Genomic DNA, 18,656 nt, shown 5'->3' on the forward strand with positions numbered 1-18,656 from the left:
ACTAATTGAGAATGCACTGCTATTTTTCTGCTTTTAATGATGAATGACAGGCTTGCATTCTTTCAGAGGAAGTGTCAACTGATCACAAAGCAGATGGGAGAATGACAAAACTAAGGAAAAGGATTTTCATTTCATTAGGGTTGCGCCAATTACAGTTTTCTGAACCTGAAAAGCTGACCTGCCGATTCCGATTTTAGCCGATCAATTTTTTATTTTTGTCTGAAAAGTCACTAAGTTGGTAAGAGTGTGGTGACTACTGTTAATCACACACATGCAGATGTGGCCTGGTGGGCCCGCTGAATATATTAATATCTAATATATTTCTTAGATATTAATTTAAGATATCGGGTATGTTGTTGTTTCATCTTTTGTGAACTATCTAACAGATTGGTCAACAAATGCAAACATAAGAGGAACAACTGCCCGAGAACTTCATGAGACATTCCTGTTTGGTTACTTGTCAACAGAAATAGTAAATCATGCAATAATAGCTCAATGGATTTATGCATATACAGTAGGAGTGGTGAAGGCAACATGCTGGAGTTAAAGCCAGGCAGATGCGTTGGTCTGAGTATTTCAGAAACTGCTGACCACACACAACCTTATCTCGGTTTTGCAAGAAATGGTTTGAAAAAGAGAAAATATCCAGTGAGTGGCAGATCTGTGATAAAACATGCCTCATCAACATTAGAGGTCAGAGAAGAATGGACAAACTGGTTTTAGATTAAAAAAAACAAAAACAAGCAACAGGTCAAATACACACTCCTGAAAACAAAGATATGCAGCTTTGAGGACTGTAGCTTCTACCGTCTCCACCCAGCTCATCCAGCGCCCCAGGAGAACAATTTCTGAACTGCAAAGTTACTAGGTGTCAGTTCTGTCAACCAAGAACAGGATATATACACTACAAAAACGTTCATTGGATAACAACAGAGGAGTCTTAAGTTTAGTTTCAAAATTCAAATTCAGGTATGAACAGCATAAAAAGTATGGATCCATCCTGCCTTGTATCAACACTTCAGGCTGACGGTCATGATCTCCATCCCCTTTGTGACAACAGTGCATCAATCCCTTCTCAATGTACCAGATAAAAAAGTTAAAATAATCTCAAACCGGTTTCTTGAACATGAGCTCGTTCAGGATGTACTGGAACATCAGATCTGAATCATAGATGCAAAGCCAACAAATCCTCATCAACTTGATGCCATCATGTCAAAATGAATGAAAAAAAAATAGCTGAATGTATGCCATGAAGTAGTAAGGCAGTTCCAGCAAAGTGTTTCCCATAAAGTGGCTGGTAATTGTAAATGTAAGAGTTTTGTCACTCACAAAATACATCTTAAGAGTCAGATAATTACCCAAAGATTTATCATGTGTTGCAACATTTCCGCCGTGTTCCCTTAATTGTCTTGTCATATTGGGCTCTAATAAGTAAAATCCCAACTCTCTGCCAGACACATTCCTATTCTCCGTCCGCTTCCTATCTACATGTTTCATTTCTCCTCTTCCATTACCTCACCCTCTTAAAGTGCAGCCAGCTCCGATGTTGCCCCCATATATTCGCACACACATCATCTGTCTCCCTCCGCTGTTTCCAACTTTGCCGCCCTGGCACGACTTAAAAGAGCGTTCGAACCGCAAGAGCAGGATAGTTTTCACCCCTGCTAACCCTCCACCAGAGGATTTGTGTGTGCATCAGATTAGCTGTGTGGGACCAGGAAGCCTTAGTTTCCAGCTGCACTGCCAGGCCATGTGCCCAGGTTTCAGACAACTTCCCTTCTGATTCACACAGCCAGGAGAGCAGAGATCCTCATCCACACAAGTGTGGGCTTAGTGGGAGCTGCAGAGAGGAAAGACGGGGCTTTGTTTGGTGTGGGCGGATGTCTGTCTTTTCTGAGATTTACTCCTTCCAAAGCTCATCTTTTGATCCAATGCAGGACCATCGCTGAGGTGTTTTTATCCTAAAACTGGAGTGTGACTTTTTGAATAATTACAATTACAAAAAATGACGGTTAGAGGGGAAAAACAACTTGTCAGAGATGCTAACCAAACTTTCCTCTTTTCCATCATTTCCGACTGTCGTCTCCCATCACCTTCCACTTTCTCTCCCCAATCTCTCTCTCATCTCAGGTCCCCGGGGCTCCTTTCTTCTCTCTTTAAATAGAGGCCTGAGCTGTGAAGTCTAATAATGGTCATTTGGCCTCCTATTGAAAGGCGGGTAATTCGGCCCAGGAACGGCTCACTTTGAGCCACATGACACAAGGAGCTTCCCAGTGACCATGGAAACAAGCGCAGTGGGATCCCGGGTGCCTCCAACTGCCGTGAAACATGGTGAAGCAGTGATTTAAGAGGAGGGGAGTGGGGTGGGGGTTATTTGGGATTGAAATAGGAAGGAAGGTGAGGGCTCCAACACAGGCTGGTCAGAGTGGAAACCTCTCCCGACACCCCGCCAGGAAGAGCGGCCAAGATAATATCAGCAAGTTGAGGCGTACACAAACATGAAAGGAGAGCCTGGGAGGCAAACCCCTGAGTGCTCCATGCTTCACAAGTTTTTTTTTTCTTACTTCCTTAAGCTTTTTTTCCCTCTGTGTTCTCCTGCTGCTCCTCCTCTCTTTTGCAGTTTCTCTTTCCATCCCTCCCTCCATGCTGCTGTGTTTGTGCAGTGGCTTTGAAGCGCAGAGCAGGGGGAGAAATGGCTAAGCTGTTAGCGCGCACTTTACCCCGCAAGCTCAGAATGCAGCTGCGGAGCTGAGCTGGATTTGGTCGTAAAGTTCATTTAATAACGTCTTGATTGGATTCAAAGTGTTAACACACAACCATTAGTCTTAAAAGGATCAGAGGAAACAAAAGGTATCCTTAAGAAAGCTGCATCACCCTCCACAACTACTGGCATCTCTGTAAAGATGTGTAAAAAGCCTTGACATTACATTAATCTTTTCTTACTGTTGAATATTTTCCCCACTTAAAAGATTTACTGCACATATTAGATGTCCTATACTCTAATGGGACTTGAACTAGGGTCATGTGATTTGGTTGAATGAGAAAAAGAGTCCAGGTAGAGTCTGGAGTGATTTTTGTTTTTAAACGAGAAAAAAAAGAGACACACCAATCAGACTTTTCCTTTTTATATTCTTTATGGTTCATCTAACCAATTCTGATTTCTTTCCTGTCTCAGCCATAACATCCTGTAGATTCCCTGACAGAGTTAGTAGTTTCCGATTCAACAGATTAGCTCTATTAATGCATCAAAGCAAGTCTTGTCAAATCTCTCAAACTCTTAAAGGTCCACCAAAGCACATCCTGTCAGTTTTGCTTATTAACCCCAAATTTCAGTTATTATTTTTTTATGTATTTAATATGCGTTTTCAGTTTTTATCAAGTAACAATTGTCCAATTCTGATGTTGGCCAGTTGATTGGTGCATCTCTCGTCTTTTAAGTTTGGGTGAAACTCAAACTCAGCCCGTAATTTATACAGATACCATCTGTCATTTCAATTTTTATTGAACAAACGTGACCAATACTGATTTCCACTTATCAATTTTAAACCACACATCTCATTAGAACTCAACCTGAGAATGAGCGTGCAGAAGATTCTATTTCAAATTTTATAAAATATTCTCAAGACTGAGAGTGAAAGAAAAAGACTTCTGAAAGGGAACTTTTGTTGTGTTGAAGCCCAGCAGAGCTTAATTGACGAAGACGAGAGGTTTGTGACGTTACCAGTAATTAGCCTCAGTTCTGGTTCATGGAACAGCTGCCTGAGTTAACCACAGTGTTTTACACAACAAAAGATATTGATTTTTAGTTTTCATCTCCCAGCTGAAAGGAAGTAAGCCCCATCAATTTTGCACAAGCACAGGGAAAAATTGTCTTGTCAATACGCTGCGCCATGAAAAGATTTCTTTCACAAAGTCGGAGCATAATCAAAGTTCTTCTGTATCGAACAAAGGAGGCTCTTGTTAATCGATAACTACTGTGGCTTCACAGTACTTTACATACAGGGTCTGGAGTTTGCAGAAAGAAGAGCTGTATTGATTTTTTTCTTTTCTTTTAGGCTCCATTCTTCACCAAGTTTTTCTCCAGTGAGAGAAGAAAAAGGCACAAAAAAAAAAGATCGAGATGAGACAGAGACGGTGAGTCATATTCAGCTGTCTGCACCAAAACAAGCTGACAGGCCAGCCTTCTGCTCGTCTTTTCCACACCACTCAACACTTGATGATGAGCATATACATCCTTTTCATTCAAAGTAGCCAATTATCTCACTGATTCCCATTTATTTTTACTGTAGCTGGGACTGAAAGCAAGGTCAAGCACAGGCCTTTTTAGTGGAAAGTCGTTACAACAAGCCATATGACACCCTACTGGCACTGCCGTGGCCTCGGGGTGACCTCTAACACACACCTGAGTGTGTAGAACAGCCAACCTGGCCAAAGGTTGGAAAACCAGTCGCCAGTAACATCACACTTATCTGTCTGTTGCCATTTTTCCTCGTCTTTTTTTTCTTTTTAAAATGCGTCTACCCTCTCCTAGCTGCTCTTGTGTGCCTTCTGCACCCTGGTCTTCCCCCTCTCTCCCGCTGCTTTGCAAACATTCATGCGCACTCTGGCAGCTAAAGCCGACATGCCAGACGCAGTTAAGAGTCCAAAAGCCACTTAGCACTAAGATGCAGCAGCTGTTTGCTCTGGCCCGCTGTCCCGCAGTGCCAGCTTCGTAGGAAAAGACACGCTCGTTCGCTCACTCGCATTGCTCCATGGCAACTGTGGTTTTAGGATCATATTTGTGTCTGTGTCAAAGTCGGCGCTTCCCACACAGGATGCACTTTTTATGGTAGTGTGCCTCTGGCAAAAGAACTTTAAAGCAGTGAGGTTTATTTCTGGGAGGATGTCAATAAAGAGTTCTGAACTTTTCTCCTTGCCCCAGCTATTCTTAAATGCTTTTTTAGCAGCCGGACTGAGGCCAGCTGTGACTGTTGTGTTTGGCTGGAGTTTAGTGGAAATGATCACAACTTCGAGACAAACTGGTTAAGGGCAGGACAAGGCCACACAACAATCACATACCAGAGAGTTTTACATGTAATGCCAGCCGCAAGCTGCATAACTCTGTGGGAGGATGGGTCATATTTTTCTTTTTAATTTCCAATACACAATCTCTGTCTTCTCTTCGTCTTTATGTTGAGGGCCTCCGGCAGGATGAAAGACAGAGGGGCCCGGTTTGGCCTGCTGGACTTACACAGCGGTCCTTGAAAGAGGAGCTATGGGACTGGCATGGCGTCAAAGACCTCCCGACCAGTCCGAAAGCCAGTGGCATGACTTTATGTTCCAGAGGAGCTGCCAAAGACTGCAGAGTATGTGTGCGAGGCGAGCGTGCAGAGCCGGGACGAAGGTCAGTTCTGAGAAAGTCAAGCAGCAGGAAGGAAATGACTACTAAGAACAAGTTACCGAATGCAATAAATAGTCCAACTGGAGAACGGATACATGCATGCAGAGGTGTGAGCATGATTTACAACATCTACAAACGGCCCGGAGGAAGCAAGGACTTGATAAGCTGCAGCTGAAGCGAGTTAACATGCAACACCAGGGCTCTTTGTTATGCAGTGGAGCTCTGGCAAGACAGACGCTTTCAAAAATAATCATATGCCTTGAACCTTTCCCCGTTTTTTTTCCTCTCCATGCAACCACAAATTTTAATATATTTTCTGTGATGGACCAAAGTGCATTACTGAAGTGGAAAGAAAAGTGGTTTCACAACCTTTCAATTAAGGCTGGAAAATAAATCAATAACAATATATATCATAATAGGCATGTGATCAATATTAGTAGAAATCTCATCTGATAGATTGTTCAATAATTTCACTGAACTCCAATCCAGACCCGCACAGCTTTCAGGGGAATGTAGGCAGAGGACTGGCTTTAGCTAGCTAAGGCTAGCTAAGCTAGGTGGGTGGCATCAACTAACTCTCTCATTCTTTGGTTACCTAGAAACCTGCACCTCTTGTGCAACTTTAGTAACTTGCACAGCAGCAGTTTCATTTTTTTGCTACTGTGCCTTAAAACCGCTTAAATATAAAAATTGGCGGAGTGTAATGAAGGGAGAAATTGAGTACAATAGTTTAAGAGAAAACTACAAAATGGGAAATATCGTGTCACCAGTTCAGATATTCAAAACAAAAAAAAAGTATAAATAATTATTGATATTGACTGAAATAAAGCGCATATCTTGATAAGTTTTTCAGTCCTACTTTTACCTAAAATAACCCCCAAAACAACTAAACAATGGGGAATGGATTAGGCCCACTACTAAGATCTCCAACATCTCTAAATAAAACCAAGTGCAACCACAGTTGTCTTCAGGAAGGAGATTCCTAATCAGAGAAACTACAAAAAGACTCATAACTCTGGTGGAGCTGCAGAGATCATTACCTCAAGTAGGGGAAACTGTGAACAAGTTATTCGTCACATAATTCAGAAATCTGGTCTCCATAGAGGAGTGGCAAGAAGAAGACCGCTGGTGAAAGAAAGCCATGAGAAGTCAAGTCTGCAGTTTGCCAAAAGCAACGTAGGGACACAGCACACATTCAGAAAAATTTAGAGGAGTACAAAATGTATACTTTCAGCTTCTATATGAAGAACGGAGTGCAAATGGTGCACAAACTAAACTTAGATTCTTCTGCAACTTCTTCCACATTCAAACACAGACTGATAAGTAACTTGGAGCCCAATGCCTTGCACACAGACACTATGACATAAGCGGGGGGGAAGTAGGCCTTCATTTCACCTTTCAGCATCTGATACAGGGCAGTCCCATCAAAACTTGTCAGACATAAGACCTGAAACTGGGGCAGTTAAAACTACAGTGATATCAAAGCATATTCATGAGCTAGAATGACCTAGCCAAAGTTCAAACCCAAATTCAACTGAGTCTTTGGGAACATCAAATTCCAAGTTTTACCAGACACACTGTGGACATCAAACTGATGATCCCAAAAAAACAACAACAAATTCTGTCTCTAGATATGAAAGCAAGTAGACATTTACTCCAAAAGACTTGCATTAGAGTTATTATTTGTGTTTAGCCTTCCTGATCCAGTAGCTTATAGCACACATGCTACATTTTTAAAATGTTCAGAGAAATGTTCCGTACCACACAAACTGTTTCTTCAGATTTACAATTATGTGGTGTGATTCTAAAATCCTAAATAAAATATATACAATTTTGGGGGTTTAACAAAAAAATATATATTTTTTGATCAAACCACATGAAAAACACCTGAAAAAGACTTTGCTGCAGTTGGAACCGATTTCTTGTAGCTCTTGTCCTGCTCTGAGGGGAGGAGCTGCTGCTGTGGCACACTGAGGTCAGAGGTTTAACAGTCCTGGAGCTCTCACAGGAACCACACAGGAAGAACGGGAAAAAACTGTGTACATATATATGACACAGCAGCACTTTAGTTTGGTTTGCAACCAGACTTCAGAGGGTGGTGTGACCGACCTCGTTTCCATGTCTTCCTCAACTGTAAATATTTTAGATGTCGGAACGTCTCAGTTCTCAGTGAAAGCAGCAAAAAATTCCTGATTCAACAAATAATCAAATAAAGGAAAGAAAAACAGTACTTCATATGAAGAATGCTTCTTCACACCAAAACCTACAGAAGTGTACATATCAGCTAACAAAGGTAAATAGTGTTACTTCCACAGATGTTAAATTAACCCTCTTACTTTATATTTTGTAATTAACAGTATTACTGCATATTTCATTGCAACTCTAAGTAATGCAAGTTGAGTAGAAGAAATAAATGTATACCAACAACATGGACAGCAAAGTGGGTTCAGTCAGGGGCCAGTTGGGCAGGGCGGGGGTTGCAGATCACAGGACCAGACTGTACAGGGTGAGTGTGATGGAGGGCACAGGCTCCAGAATAGGCCTGGGCATTGTGGCCTGGCAGGCCGGGCAGAGCAAGCAGACTGGCGGGGGGTAAACACTGCCCTGTCTGGCCTGGCAATCGTGCCGGTGCCAATCGCAGAGCACCCAGCTGTGTTTGGGCCCGGGGGCGAGGGATTGTCAAGATGCAACAATGGACTTTCCCTTCTCTAATTATAGTTCTGGCTGGATAAACAAAGAGGAAACCGAGTGGTCTAGAAGTTGGGGAGGCTGGATGGAGGCCAAAAGGTCACAGGGCAAGATTCCTGCCATCTTGACCAAAGTCTCTCCTAGCAAAACTTCAAAAGAGAAGGTCTAAAATGGCCAGCTCATTAGCAGCCTGCTTTGATTGAGTCCACTGAGTAGAAGGTGAGGGTCTTTCATCTTTGGGGTGACCTTGTGATTCTGTTTGACACACCAAGTACTCTACTATGAACTAATCGGAGCTCTAACCTGCCTATCATTTTTTTTAAGTCGTTTCTGGTGATAATGGCTCTCCTTTTCTACTTTTTGTGATGATTTTAGCTTCATCACTAAACCAGTTCTCCAAATGACTTGAAGATTTTGTGGATGTAGGACAGGATAGTGGATGAACATGAAGGGATTTTCCCTCCCACTCTTGCTTTAATTGTGTCACACATTGGAAGGAAAAAACAGTCAGAACAAAAAAAGTATGAAGGACTTTGAAGAAAAAAAAAATCTGCTCCATCAAATAAGTTGTTATATTTGACATATTATTTGTGGATTTAATGTGACAAAATGTGAAAAATATTTAGGGGTATACTACTGCAAAGCCACTATAAATACTAATTCACTTTGAAGAGACTTCTGGAGAAACAGATAACTTCAAGTGTATTTGTTAGCTTATCCTTTATTGTTTTTCCAAATTAAAACCTCTAATGAACTTATCCTTGTTCTTTTATAGTTAATCCTCGTCTTTATTTTGTTTCTTGCTTTCCGTTGCTAGGAGAATACAAACGAACTCTCTTACCACACCCATCCCCAGATTCCCTCCTCCCCTTTCTCCTTACGGTCCTCGGACCCCTCTGGAGTCTCGCAGCAATATTTTATCATGCTCTAATTAAATGTTTTCCTTAATGGAATGTACCAACATTTCCCCTGAGAATGGCTATGAGGTGGGAATGACTGCAGGCTCATTTATCCTATGCTTTCCCACTGACAGAAAGGGAGCAGCCATTCATGATTTAAGGAGCCCTTATGCTGTCTAGACATGCTAATGCACTTTCCTGCTACCGAGATTATGCTGGAGCAGAATTCCCTCTCAGCTGTAACAGAAAAATTCTCGCTGGAAAATCGCCTTTGTTAAGGTGATGGTGATATTTAAGGAGCCAACAGAACGAACAAAAAAAGGCTGAATTAGCTTTAACTTCAGCGCTAGGAATTGTGATTGCAACAGCATTTCTGCTAAATGGTCAGAAGTTTAGAGCCTATTTGCCATTACATATTTGTATGTACATTTTGTTAAATACCCAAATCTGTAAGTATTTGAATTTTAATATACATTGTTTTCATTGATTCTGTGCCAAATGACTCTCATATAAACTAATAATAAACTCTCATCGACCTCTTGCTGGTATTTATTATTTAGTCCTTATAAAAATGTATGACTAGATAGCAGGAAATTACTTAAAATCGTTGAATATCAATTATGTGTGGCGACTTGGTTAGTGGATTTTATTCAGCGATTCAATTCAGAAAGAGTCTGTTCTTTACCTTTCCCAGGACCGTGAGACAGCTGGGGTCCAGCTCTGGTTGCTCCAGCTTCACAACGCCGACCCAGCCATACTCATAAAGGTCCTCCTCGTCATTGTTGTTGCATAGTCCCAAAGGATGCATCTGAAAAAGATGAAAGAAATAGGTAAGAAGTGCAACTTCCTTTGAATCCTATGTAGCCAGCTGCATTCTTTTTTTGTAACCTTTTGTGTAAAAAAATCAAATAATTGCCTTTTAAGTCTGGGGGTCTTTTCCATCATACTTCAATAAAACTGTTGTTCTGAAGTAAAGCACTAGCTTATAGCTGCACAGTTCTCCCTTGAATATTCGAATCTGTTGAGAAAATATGCTAATTTGGCAATTCATAATCAACTGTTTTCCTAATGAAACAGAAGACCTTAATAGCATTTCACCTCTCTGCAACCAATTACCGGTTCTAAACGGTACACCAGGGTTTTCTACTGTAGCAAATAAGCAAAACAGGCTTTTATTCACCTTCAATTACTTGCAGAGGATGCAGATTTTTGCTGAAATTCTCAATCCTTGTCCACATTACTGCTAGAAAGATTAATGTTGCTGTCATTTCCATTGTACCAGTGCATATGTGCAAAGACAGTAGAGATTACTCTGTATATCATTATGCTGTAAATAGTATGGAGATGTCTTATAGCACACCGAATACAGAGTATCAAACTTTCCTCAGATGTTGTCTCATTACGTTTTCGGCTGCTGAATTGGCCCACTTCTCAGCCAGAAAGCTCTTTAGAGCCAGCACCAACACAGCGTCTAAGCAGCGGATTAAAGGTAAGAGGGTGGCAGACATCACAAACACCGACTGCTGCAGAACGGCCTAGAACAGGAATGTAGGTGGCCTCTAGAATTTCAATGTTGCTGAACAAAGGCATTCACTCCGACGCTCGTTCTTACTTTTTTCCAACAATAGAAAGATGCTGATAAAGGTTAAAACATAAGAATAACATAAAACTTTTTTACGTTTTAGAAACAGAAAAACACTGGTGTCTGTTCCTGGGGGTTTGCTAAATTATAAAATAATTCAAAAGTGAACACACTGTTTGAATTACCTGCAATAATAAATAGGTCAATAATGTAGACAGACAGCGACTGAATGGTAATTTTCAATTTGCAATGACTGCTTTAAAGGCACTTTCACAAAAAATGTAAGTACTTGCAGTTTTTATTTGAGAGCTACATACAATCAGCATGTCAGAGAGGGATAGTAAATAAGCAGACAGAATAAATTGTTATAGCTAATGGTATAATGAAACTCATTTTATTTTCCTTAATTACATATTTCTTAAATTTTAAAATTTCTGAAATTATTGCAAAGCGCATTGACTGACTAAAAGAAAATCATTTACAAAATCACTGAGTCAAAAAAAGTAAAGAACAAGAAGACGAGCAAGAAATTCAAGAGGTCAACTGTGGCTGACAGCCATTCACGAGAATGAAGTGATGATGAGTTTAAACATGCCTGGATTAAAACTGTAACCAAGCGGAGTCCCTAAATCCTTGAATCTTTTACCCGACCTGGCAACAGTGCAAAGACAGGCTCAAGTATTAGCATTAGAACTGGGCCAAGCTGACCCGCAGGCTACTTATCCTATTAACCCAGAGACCACGGCTCTCCAATCAGGGAGCTCCCAACTACTTTGGCCCCTGGGCCACTGCCGATGACCCAAGATACCCTTCTCTTGCATGTGACCCCTGACCTTTAAGCCCCACTTTACTGCGCTTGGAGCAGGTTAGCTGTGCAGTAGCCCAAATGGAAAGAGAGAGGCTAAAAACAAGGCTAAGGGGGTCACACGCCTGACCTGAAGTGCTTTTGGGGAGGGTTTACCCAGATATAAAGGAGGCTAAATGCAAATGAGATGGTCAACTGGTGAGTCATGAAGAAGCAGCTTCTCATTAAGGATGAAACCCAATATATAGAGCCAACAGAAGACTGAAAATACAAAACAAAACAGCAAATAATGCAATAAAGTCTGATGTGTTTTCTTTTGGATTTCTAAAATGGACCTAGCAAGAATAAAAAAAAAAGTCCTCTTTGAATCCTTTTCCTCCTCCTCGGCCCTCCCACACACAGACTACATGGACTATGATGAAACATTAAAGAATGAGCTCAGATGTTCAGTTGCAAACCTTTGAGACAAACGGATCTGTCCTTCAACAGCACAAAGGAAAACATGAAAGATTTTTTAAAAATTCAGGCTATGCTTGCAAAAAACAAAAAAAACCTTTTCACAAATCCACAGGATGCAGCCTTACATAGATTTACCGATCATTTCTTAAAGCTACTTTAATGTTATTGGAAGAAACACAATTTTGACACATATTTCCGGAGTTGTTATTATTTTTTCAAGTAGAAATATAAAAGTGCAGTATGAACTCTGAACATTATGGAAGCTACAATCCACTGTTCTTACATGAACGCTGAAAGTCAATGACTTGATGAAATCTGCTGAATGTCCCGAACTAGAAAATCTTATCAACTTAAATAGAGTGAACCTCATGTTACTGTTTGATAATAAGGATCCAGTTAGAATGTACAGTATATCATAGACTCAGAATCTGTCTGTATTATTGGGTTGAATTGACTGTTTTGTGTAAAGTGCTGTGAATTGAAGCTCTAAACTGAATTAAAATGTCAAATTGTAAATGCGAAACTCGATGGATTGATATGAACTAATTGTCCATCTATTTGTCATCCTCCATTCACCAGACAGATTAACATTTATTTTCTCCATATATTATTACTATTTTTCCTTTTTATACTTTTCTCAGCATAGAAACTTTGAGCTGTTCTGCTGCAAAACTAAAAGCACAACATGCAGGTTTTTTGGAATATTTTCTAAAGATGCTCTTTTTTCCCCTGTGGCTATAATTTGTGTCAAACCTGAAGAAGTAAGCCTCCAGATATCCTTCAAAACATTCAGATTTTTACACAAAGCGTTTCTCTTCGCCTCTGTTTGCCAGTGTCTCAGTTTAAGCGAGGACCAGGAAGCGGAGCCCTGTTGGCTGTGTAATTGTGACCTCGCTCTCCTGCTTGGCTAACAGTTTGGTTGGCAGCGGGGAGCCCCTTGCACACTAGGCCATTGTGCAAGGGGCTCTTGCACTCCAAATGGGACAGGGTTGTTGTTGTGGACCATGTTGTTATTTTAGAGGCTGGCCATTGCGCCATTATCTCTGACCGCGCGGGGATTTTTCCTTTTTCTTAGATGTTGACGTAGGCGTTGATGGATGTGGGGATGGGAAGGAGCTCAGTTTGGAGGAGAGAATGGCGAGGAGTTGAAGTGGGTCACGCCTTCAAAAGATACAGCAACGCATTTGTGGGGGTGTCCTGGTAGACAACTCTGGACCGACAAGTCAAACGCTACCATTCCGGTCAGAAAACTTTGCTTTTCCTCTCAGCACCCAGGGTTGATGGGTGAGGGTGTCTAGCGCCCCTTTAGTGCCACGAGGAGGCAGATCTGTTCCTGCCCCCGTCTGTCCAGCCTCTGGGGGGAAACTGCCTTTCACATGAATATCCTGTTACACAGATCACACTCTCAATGAATCCCTGGCAGGAATTTAACCTCCACCTGTCAGTTAAGTTCACTACTTCCCTCCAACCATCCACCTGTGGTAAAAGTACTTGTGATACTTCTGTGCAATAGTCTTAAACCACTGTTTTGCTTCCAAGCAGCCAGACTTTTGCAATGTTTCAAGGTAGTCTTGGTCATTTTTTCCCAGGATTTCCTGACCTACTTTGGCTTTTGACACTCAAGCCTGTAAATTGATCAGTATTGATCTCTAGGTAGACTGGACTTGAAGAAATAAAAGCAGCTCTAACAACAGAACTCATTTTTATGATCCTGTTCTCTAATTCTCAATGGAAAGCCAAATGCAAGCCACACCAAATAGAGATCGGCAAAATGGACTTAAAGTTTTATTACAACATTTTGTGATAACAAAAATTCCACTATGAAATATTAGTTACTGTACGGCACTTTTTTTTCAAGTAACTATGTCAATGACTGCATGATAAAGCAATGTTACAATGCAGAGCACAAATATTGCTCTTGAGAAACTTTCCCATTTGAAATATAATTCTTTAGGACACCAGTCACATAAACTAAACTGCACACAGTAATTACATTTAATCATATTTTAAAATGTATTGATATTCTTTGAATACAAGGTGGTGAAAATGGTAAAAAAAATAATCTGATCAATACAGTCATTTTTGGGGGATTGCAAACATCTTTAATTGGAATTTATTGCGATAATGACAAATAAAAAAATCGTATGATAAATGAAATGTTCCTACTATCCCTAAGGTCCATCCCTACCATCTAAAACTACTCTTTGATTGCGACACATTTCTATCAACATTTGATCAACAGCCACATCTACCTTTTCGTCCTCTCATCTCCCAAATCATTTGCTCCCTCATATATTTTCAAACCAGCCAACCTTTGCTGCTCTCACCACAATGTGTGCAGAAACTCTAATAATCTCCATTTGTTGTGCAGCTTCTTTGAACATCTTTATGAGTACATGGATATCCCGAGGACCAATAAAACTTTTCTTTCTGAAACAAAACAGATACTTCAAAAAGATTATGGCCCCGTTTTGCTTCCAGCAGACGCAGCCAGGAAAACCCATGGAGAACATGAATGTACAAATTTGCTGAATTGCATGCCTATTTAAGGCCAAACACTGGGAAAAACATGAGCGATGGTTTTGCATTTTTCGGCAGCTCATCTTCGTTTCAGCACAGCAAGACCTTAAAATGGAACATCAAAGGGAAGCGAGGGAAAAAAGTGAGTGGATCTAGAAGAGATGTCTTTAAAGCTTAGTGAGATGACTTGTATAAATTTCTTACCATTTCAGCAGATACACAAAGCAGAGGCTATTGTAACAATAAAAGCTGCTTTGTTTTCTGCAGACAATTTATGCATGATCATCTTCGTAAAGTTGCTGCAAATAATTAGCATTGGGGAACTCTTGCTTGTTTGCATCCTTTCTACATTTTGGGAGAGTTGCTGGCACCTATTTCACATGCACACACCATCTAGAAGAAGAAAAACCTGGGCAAGCAGCCATAGCTCACACCCACCTGCTTCCCCGGTGCCATGCATATGTTTACACATCTCTCTGTTTGAGCACAGGCATGTGTAAGAGGTTAGCGTGTTCAGCCTGAAATGCATCATGGCTGACCGAGGGGTAACCCGGTGGCATTTTTCCCTGACCGTCCTCTCGCCCTGAACTCAGTCACCCTCAGCCCCTTTCCAGTCCTTCTCCAGTGCTCCTCCCCAACCCTGCGCCACAATCGTCTCTGAGCCATTATTGGGGGAGTTTTGTAAACTTCCTGGAATAAAACCAGCACTGTCAAACTGTCACTGTATGCTCATTATTAGAGCCTCAATCCCTCATCCTTACACTAAGAGTCTTGTTAAGAGGAAATAAAGGTATAGTGGGAGTTGATTTGGCAACTAAGGAAAAAGAAAGAAAAATTCAACTTGAATGTTCAGGTATGGGTGCGGGCCTGGTTCGCTGGAAATTCAACAGATTCTGAGATGCAGCTGATTAGAAGAAGCAACACTTCCCTAAAGTCTCTTAAAACATCATTGTATGCCACCAATATTTTTTTTAAAAACTACCTTTAGCCATTTGGTACTTCCTTTATTGTCTTGGAGGTTTTTTTCCAACCAATTTTTTGTCCATTCTTTGTGCATTGGCACAACTTACTGAGCAGTGAGTGGGGAAAGACATTGGGAAATCCAAGATATAGCTAAAGTTGCAGTATGTAACATTTAAAAAAAAAACCATGGTTTTTTGCATATTTGTTAAAACTGTCACCATGTCGTGACAGTGTAATATGAGACAGATAATCTGTGAAAAATTGAGCTCCTCCACCTCCTCCCTGAGCTACTATTGATGTCTGAAGAAATGCAAAGCTCCTGACCAAAAACAACCAATCAGAGGTTGATTGAGGAGGGTCTAAGTTAGTAAGCTCAACTTATAATTAGTCTTGAATTTAAACAGAAGCGCTTTATGCTTTAAAATTTTGAGACCTTGAAACAGGAAAGAAAGCTGTTCTTCAATTACCCTAACATGTTGATGGATTCGTCTAATAGAGCCTTCCAGTCAGGCTGACTGACAACATCTCACCAAAGGCAAATTTTATAATTAGTAAGGAAAGCAAAACTGTTAGCTGATAACAAGGCTAAACTGGATGCATCAATACACCTTACAAATTTCTGTCTGTTTTGTTAGATTAGGTCTGATTATGAGTAAATGTGATTGCATTTTTAAAATGCATTCACATTATGCATACATATTTTGTAATATTATACATAATGTGTATAATATTACAGTGGATGCTGTAGGCGAGCGGTATGAATCAGTGGCCTAGGCTGCACAACACATCACAATCTAAACCCAACAACAAGTTGCTGGGTCACCAGGAAATAGCCAGGTCCCCTGCCATCCTTCGCCCTGAAAGGTTGGCATGGAAGGATGAGTCATCTCATAATAAATGTGCTGGTGCTTAGCCCCAGAATCTCTACTGGAGATGTTCCTCCACACAGACAGGTCATGACTAGGTCATGGTAGGATGGATACAAGTGACTTTCAGTTTAGATTTTCAAATTTAGGGAATGGGGTTTAAAAAAGAAGAAAGAAACTTGTTCCAAATTGTACAAACTTTAAAAAAAATAATTCAAAAATATCTTTTTTGCATTTGCCTTTGTCTAGGTCAAACTATGTGAACCCCAATAGCTCAAACATCAGGAGCCCTAATCCAGACAATGACCCAAAAATCAGGCCATCTGTGAAGCTAAACTGTGTTAGCCAAACGATTTCAGTCTATGCTGTTAGGTCAAGTTGAGATGAGGATTTAGAGGAAGTGAATTAGTATACAGATAATAATCTTAATAAGAAACGATAAAAATTCCTGATTATGGGTTTGAATTTCTAAACCATTCCAACCTTACTTATGTTCCCCAAAAAGTTCAGACAGCAAACAGTATGAGCAAAAACCCTTTACGAGTCTTTACAAGGAAGAACACACTTAACAGCGTTCCTTTGCATGGTGCATATACACACACGCCTTGCAATATCATTCATTCAGGCACTCTTTACCCCCTTCTTGATTGCTCTCTGGCTCTTTTTCCCAGCACTAGAAATAACTTCAAAGAGGGCTGGTAGCCTTGAGGAGAGGGGGATCGGGATCCGGTTGCAGCGGAGCAGCTGGGAGGGCCGTACAGGTGGGGCTGGCACTCCTCCTCCTGTAACACTATCAGTGGTCCCTCTGCTTCTCCTCTCGAATAAAGACTTCCTCCCTTTTGTGTTCTCCACTGGGGCCAAAAGGAACAATCAGCAAAGGTAGTCATGCATCCAACATTTATAATAAACCAACTAAAAGCTTGAGTATTTGTTATGCAACAATGAAAGAGATAAACCGATCAATAAAAAAAAAAAAGCCGTCCCACGGAAATATCAAGTGTATACCCTGAATAAGTGCTTCAGCAAAGTAACCCATTGCTGTATGTCCTCCCCACCCACTGCATGCCCCCTGCTTAACCTTCCCTGAAAATCACCTCTATTGCATCTTCATAGCAACGGGCAAAGCAAACAAGTGTCATGGTTTCAGTATGAACCGGGGATGCTGGTAGAGGACACCCAATATCATGTAAATGTCCCCATATGTAGCACAAGTCAGTGGGGCTGACAGCTTTAACACTGAGCAGGACGCCGAGCTTGTGACTCTATTAACTCTCTGCAAGTGCATCCTGAAACCGTCAAAGGCCTGCAAGGGTGTGTGTGTGTGCGCGTGTGCGCATACACACACTCAGAAGTCTTTCTGGTGTCAATTTCAGCTCTTCAGGCTTCAAAACCTAGAATGACTCGAACAAAGGAAGGGCCGACAAAGTTCAGGGGTCAACGTTGGGCAGGATGCCACCATTTTAGAGCGGGGGCAGGGTGGAAGCAACTGCACCGGCTTCTGAAGGGATCATCACAGCACCACTTTACAAAGAAAAAGAGTCAAACTGGCCGCATGGAAGTGCTTCATTTCAGTTGATATTCAGGTAATCTAAAGTCTTAAAACTGCCTACATTTTCCATCATGTCGTTTCTGTGGTTTAAATTCATTTTACTGAGAGTTTAATTGAGCTATTTAGCCCAGGTATATGGAGAAAAGAGTAGTACAACTTTCTCCTTCCCCGTACTTTGTTCACTACAGGCACATTTCCCTAAGACAAACTGTTGACAGCTGAAAATGTCCTGATTCCTATCCCTATATCCTAAAATAAAAAAAATAAATAAATTTTGAGAAAAGTAACAGTCATTGTGTAAAAAGTAAAACAGCCATATTTACGACTTGCATTGTGTAGTGCGCAGCTCGATAAGCTACGACACACGTCTGTTAACCAGCAGGCTGCTAACTAGCTACATGAGCAATTATAGTCTTGAGAGCAGATAAAAATGTTATGTTCTATGGTATTTTAACTAATGCAAAGCTTAGTTATAAAAAAATTAAGTTAACATAGAAATGTTGAATCCAGTTGATGTAAATTAATTTTGTCCTATCTTTTTACCTTCTCTTTCTTTCTTTTTTAATTTAAATTTTTTAACATGAATACCATAAGACTATGATACTTCATTCAAGGATATTAAACCATGAAAATACTTCCAGCCCAATGGTAGTTGCATCAATGCACCTATAAGAGAAGCTATAAATGTGAACACCTGCATAAATTCTTTGTCAGCATAAAGGTGCAAGTGTGAATTAATTAGCATGACTAACAACGTCAGAAGAAGAGGGACATCTGCTGAAAACTGGGTGCACGTGTTTCTCGCTACATTTTTATCACAAGCTTTTAACTTGAAAGGTACTTCTGGCACTACATGTTCCTTGCAAACCAAAACATTCACTAAAACCTCTAAAAGGCCAGTAAGGAGCCTAAAAGCAAAAACCTGCAGTCAGTGATGACACAAAA

General features: G+C 40.7%; 1 protein-coding gene across 2 annotated transcripts in view; it reads right to left on the reverse strand.

The window, feature by feature from the left end:
• znrf3 (zinc and ring finger 3) overlaps positions 1-18,656 on the reverse strand; it is a 77,989-nt gene that overhangs the window by 25,944 nt on the left and 33,389 nt on the right. For both annotated transcript variants that reach the window (XM_023343609.1, XM_014470539.2), the window contains exon 2: positions 9,653-9,775. In XM_023343609.1, the coding sequence (XP_023199377.1) occupies positions 9,653-9,775 (123 nt within the window). The remainder of the gene's footprint in view (positions 1-9,652; positions 9,776-18,656) is intronic.

Source organism: Xiphophorus maculatus, chromosome 12 (genome assembly GCF_002775205.1).
Source record: "Xiphophorus maculatus strain JP 163 A chromosome 12, X_maculatus-5.0-male, whole genome shotgun sequence".
Classification (NCBI taxonomy): Eukaryota; Metazoa; Chordata; class Actinopteri; order Cyprinodontiformes; family Poeciliidae; genus Xiphophorus; species Xiphophorus maculatus.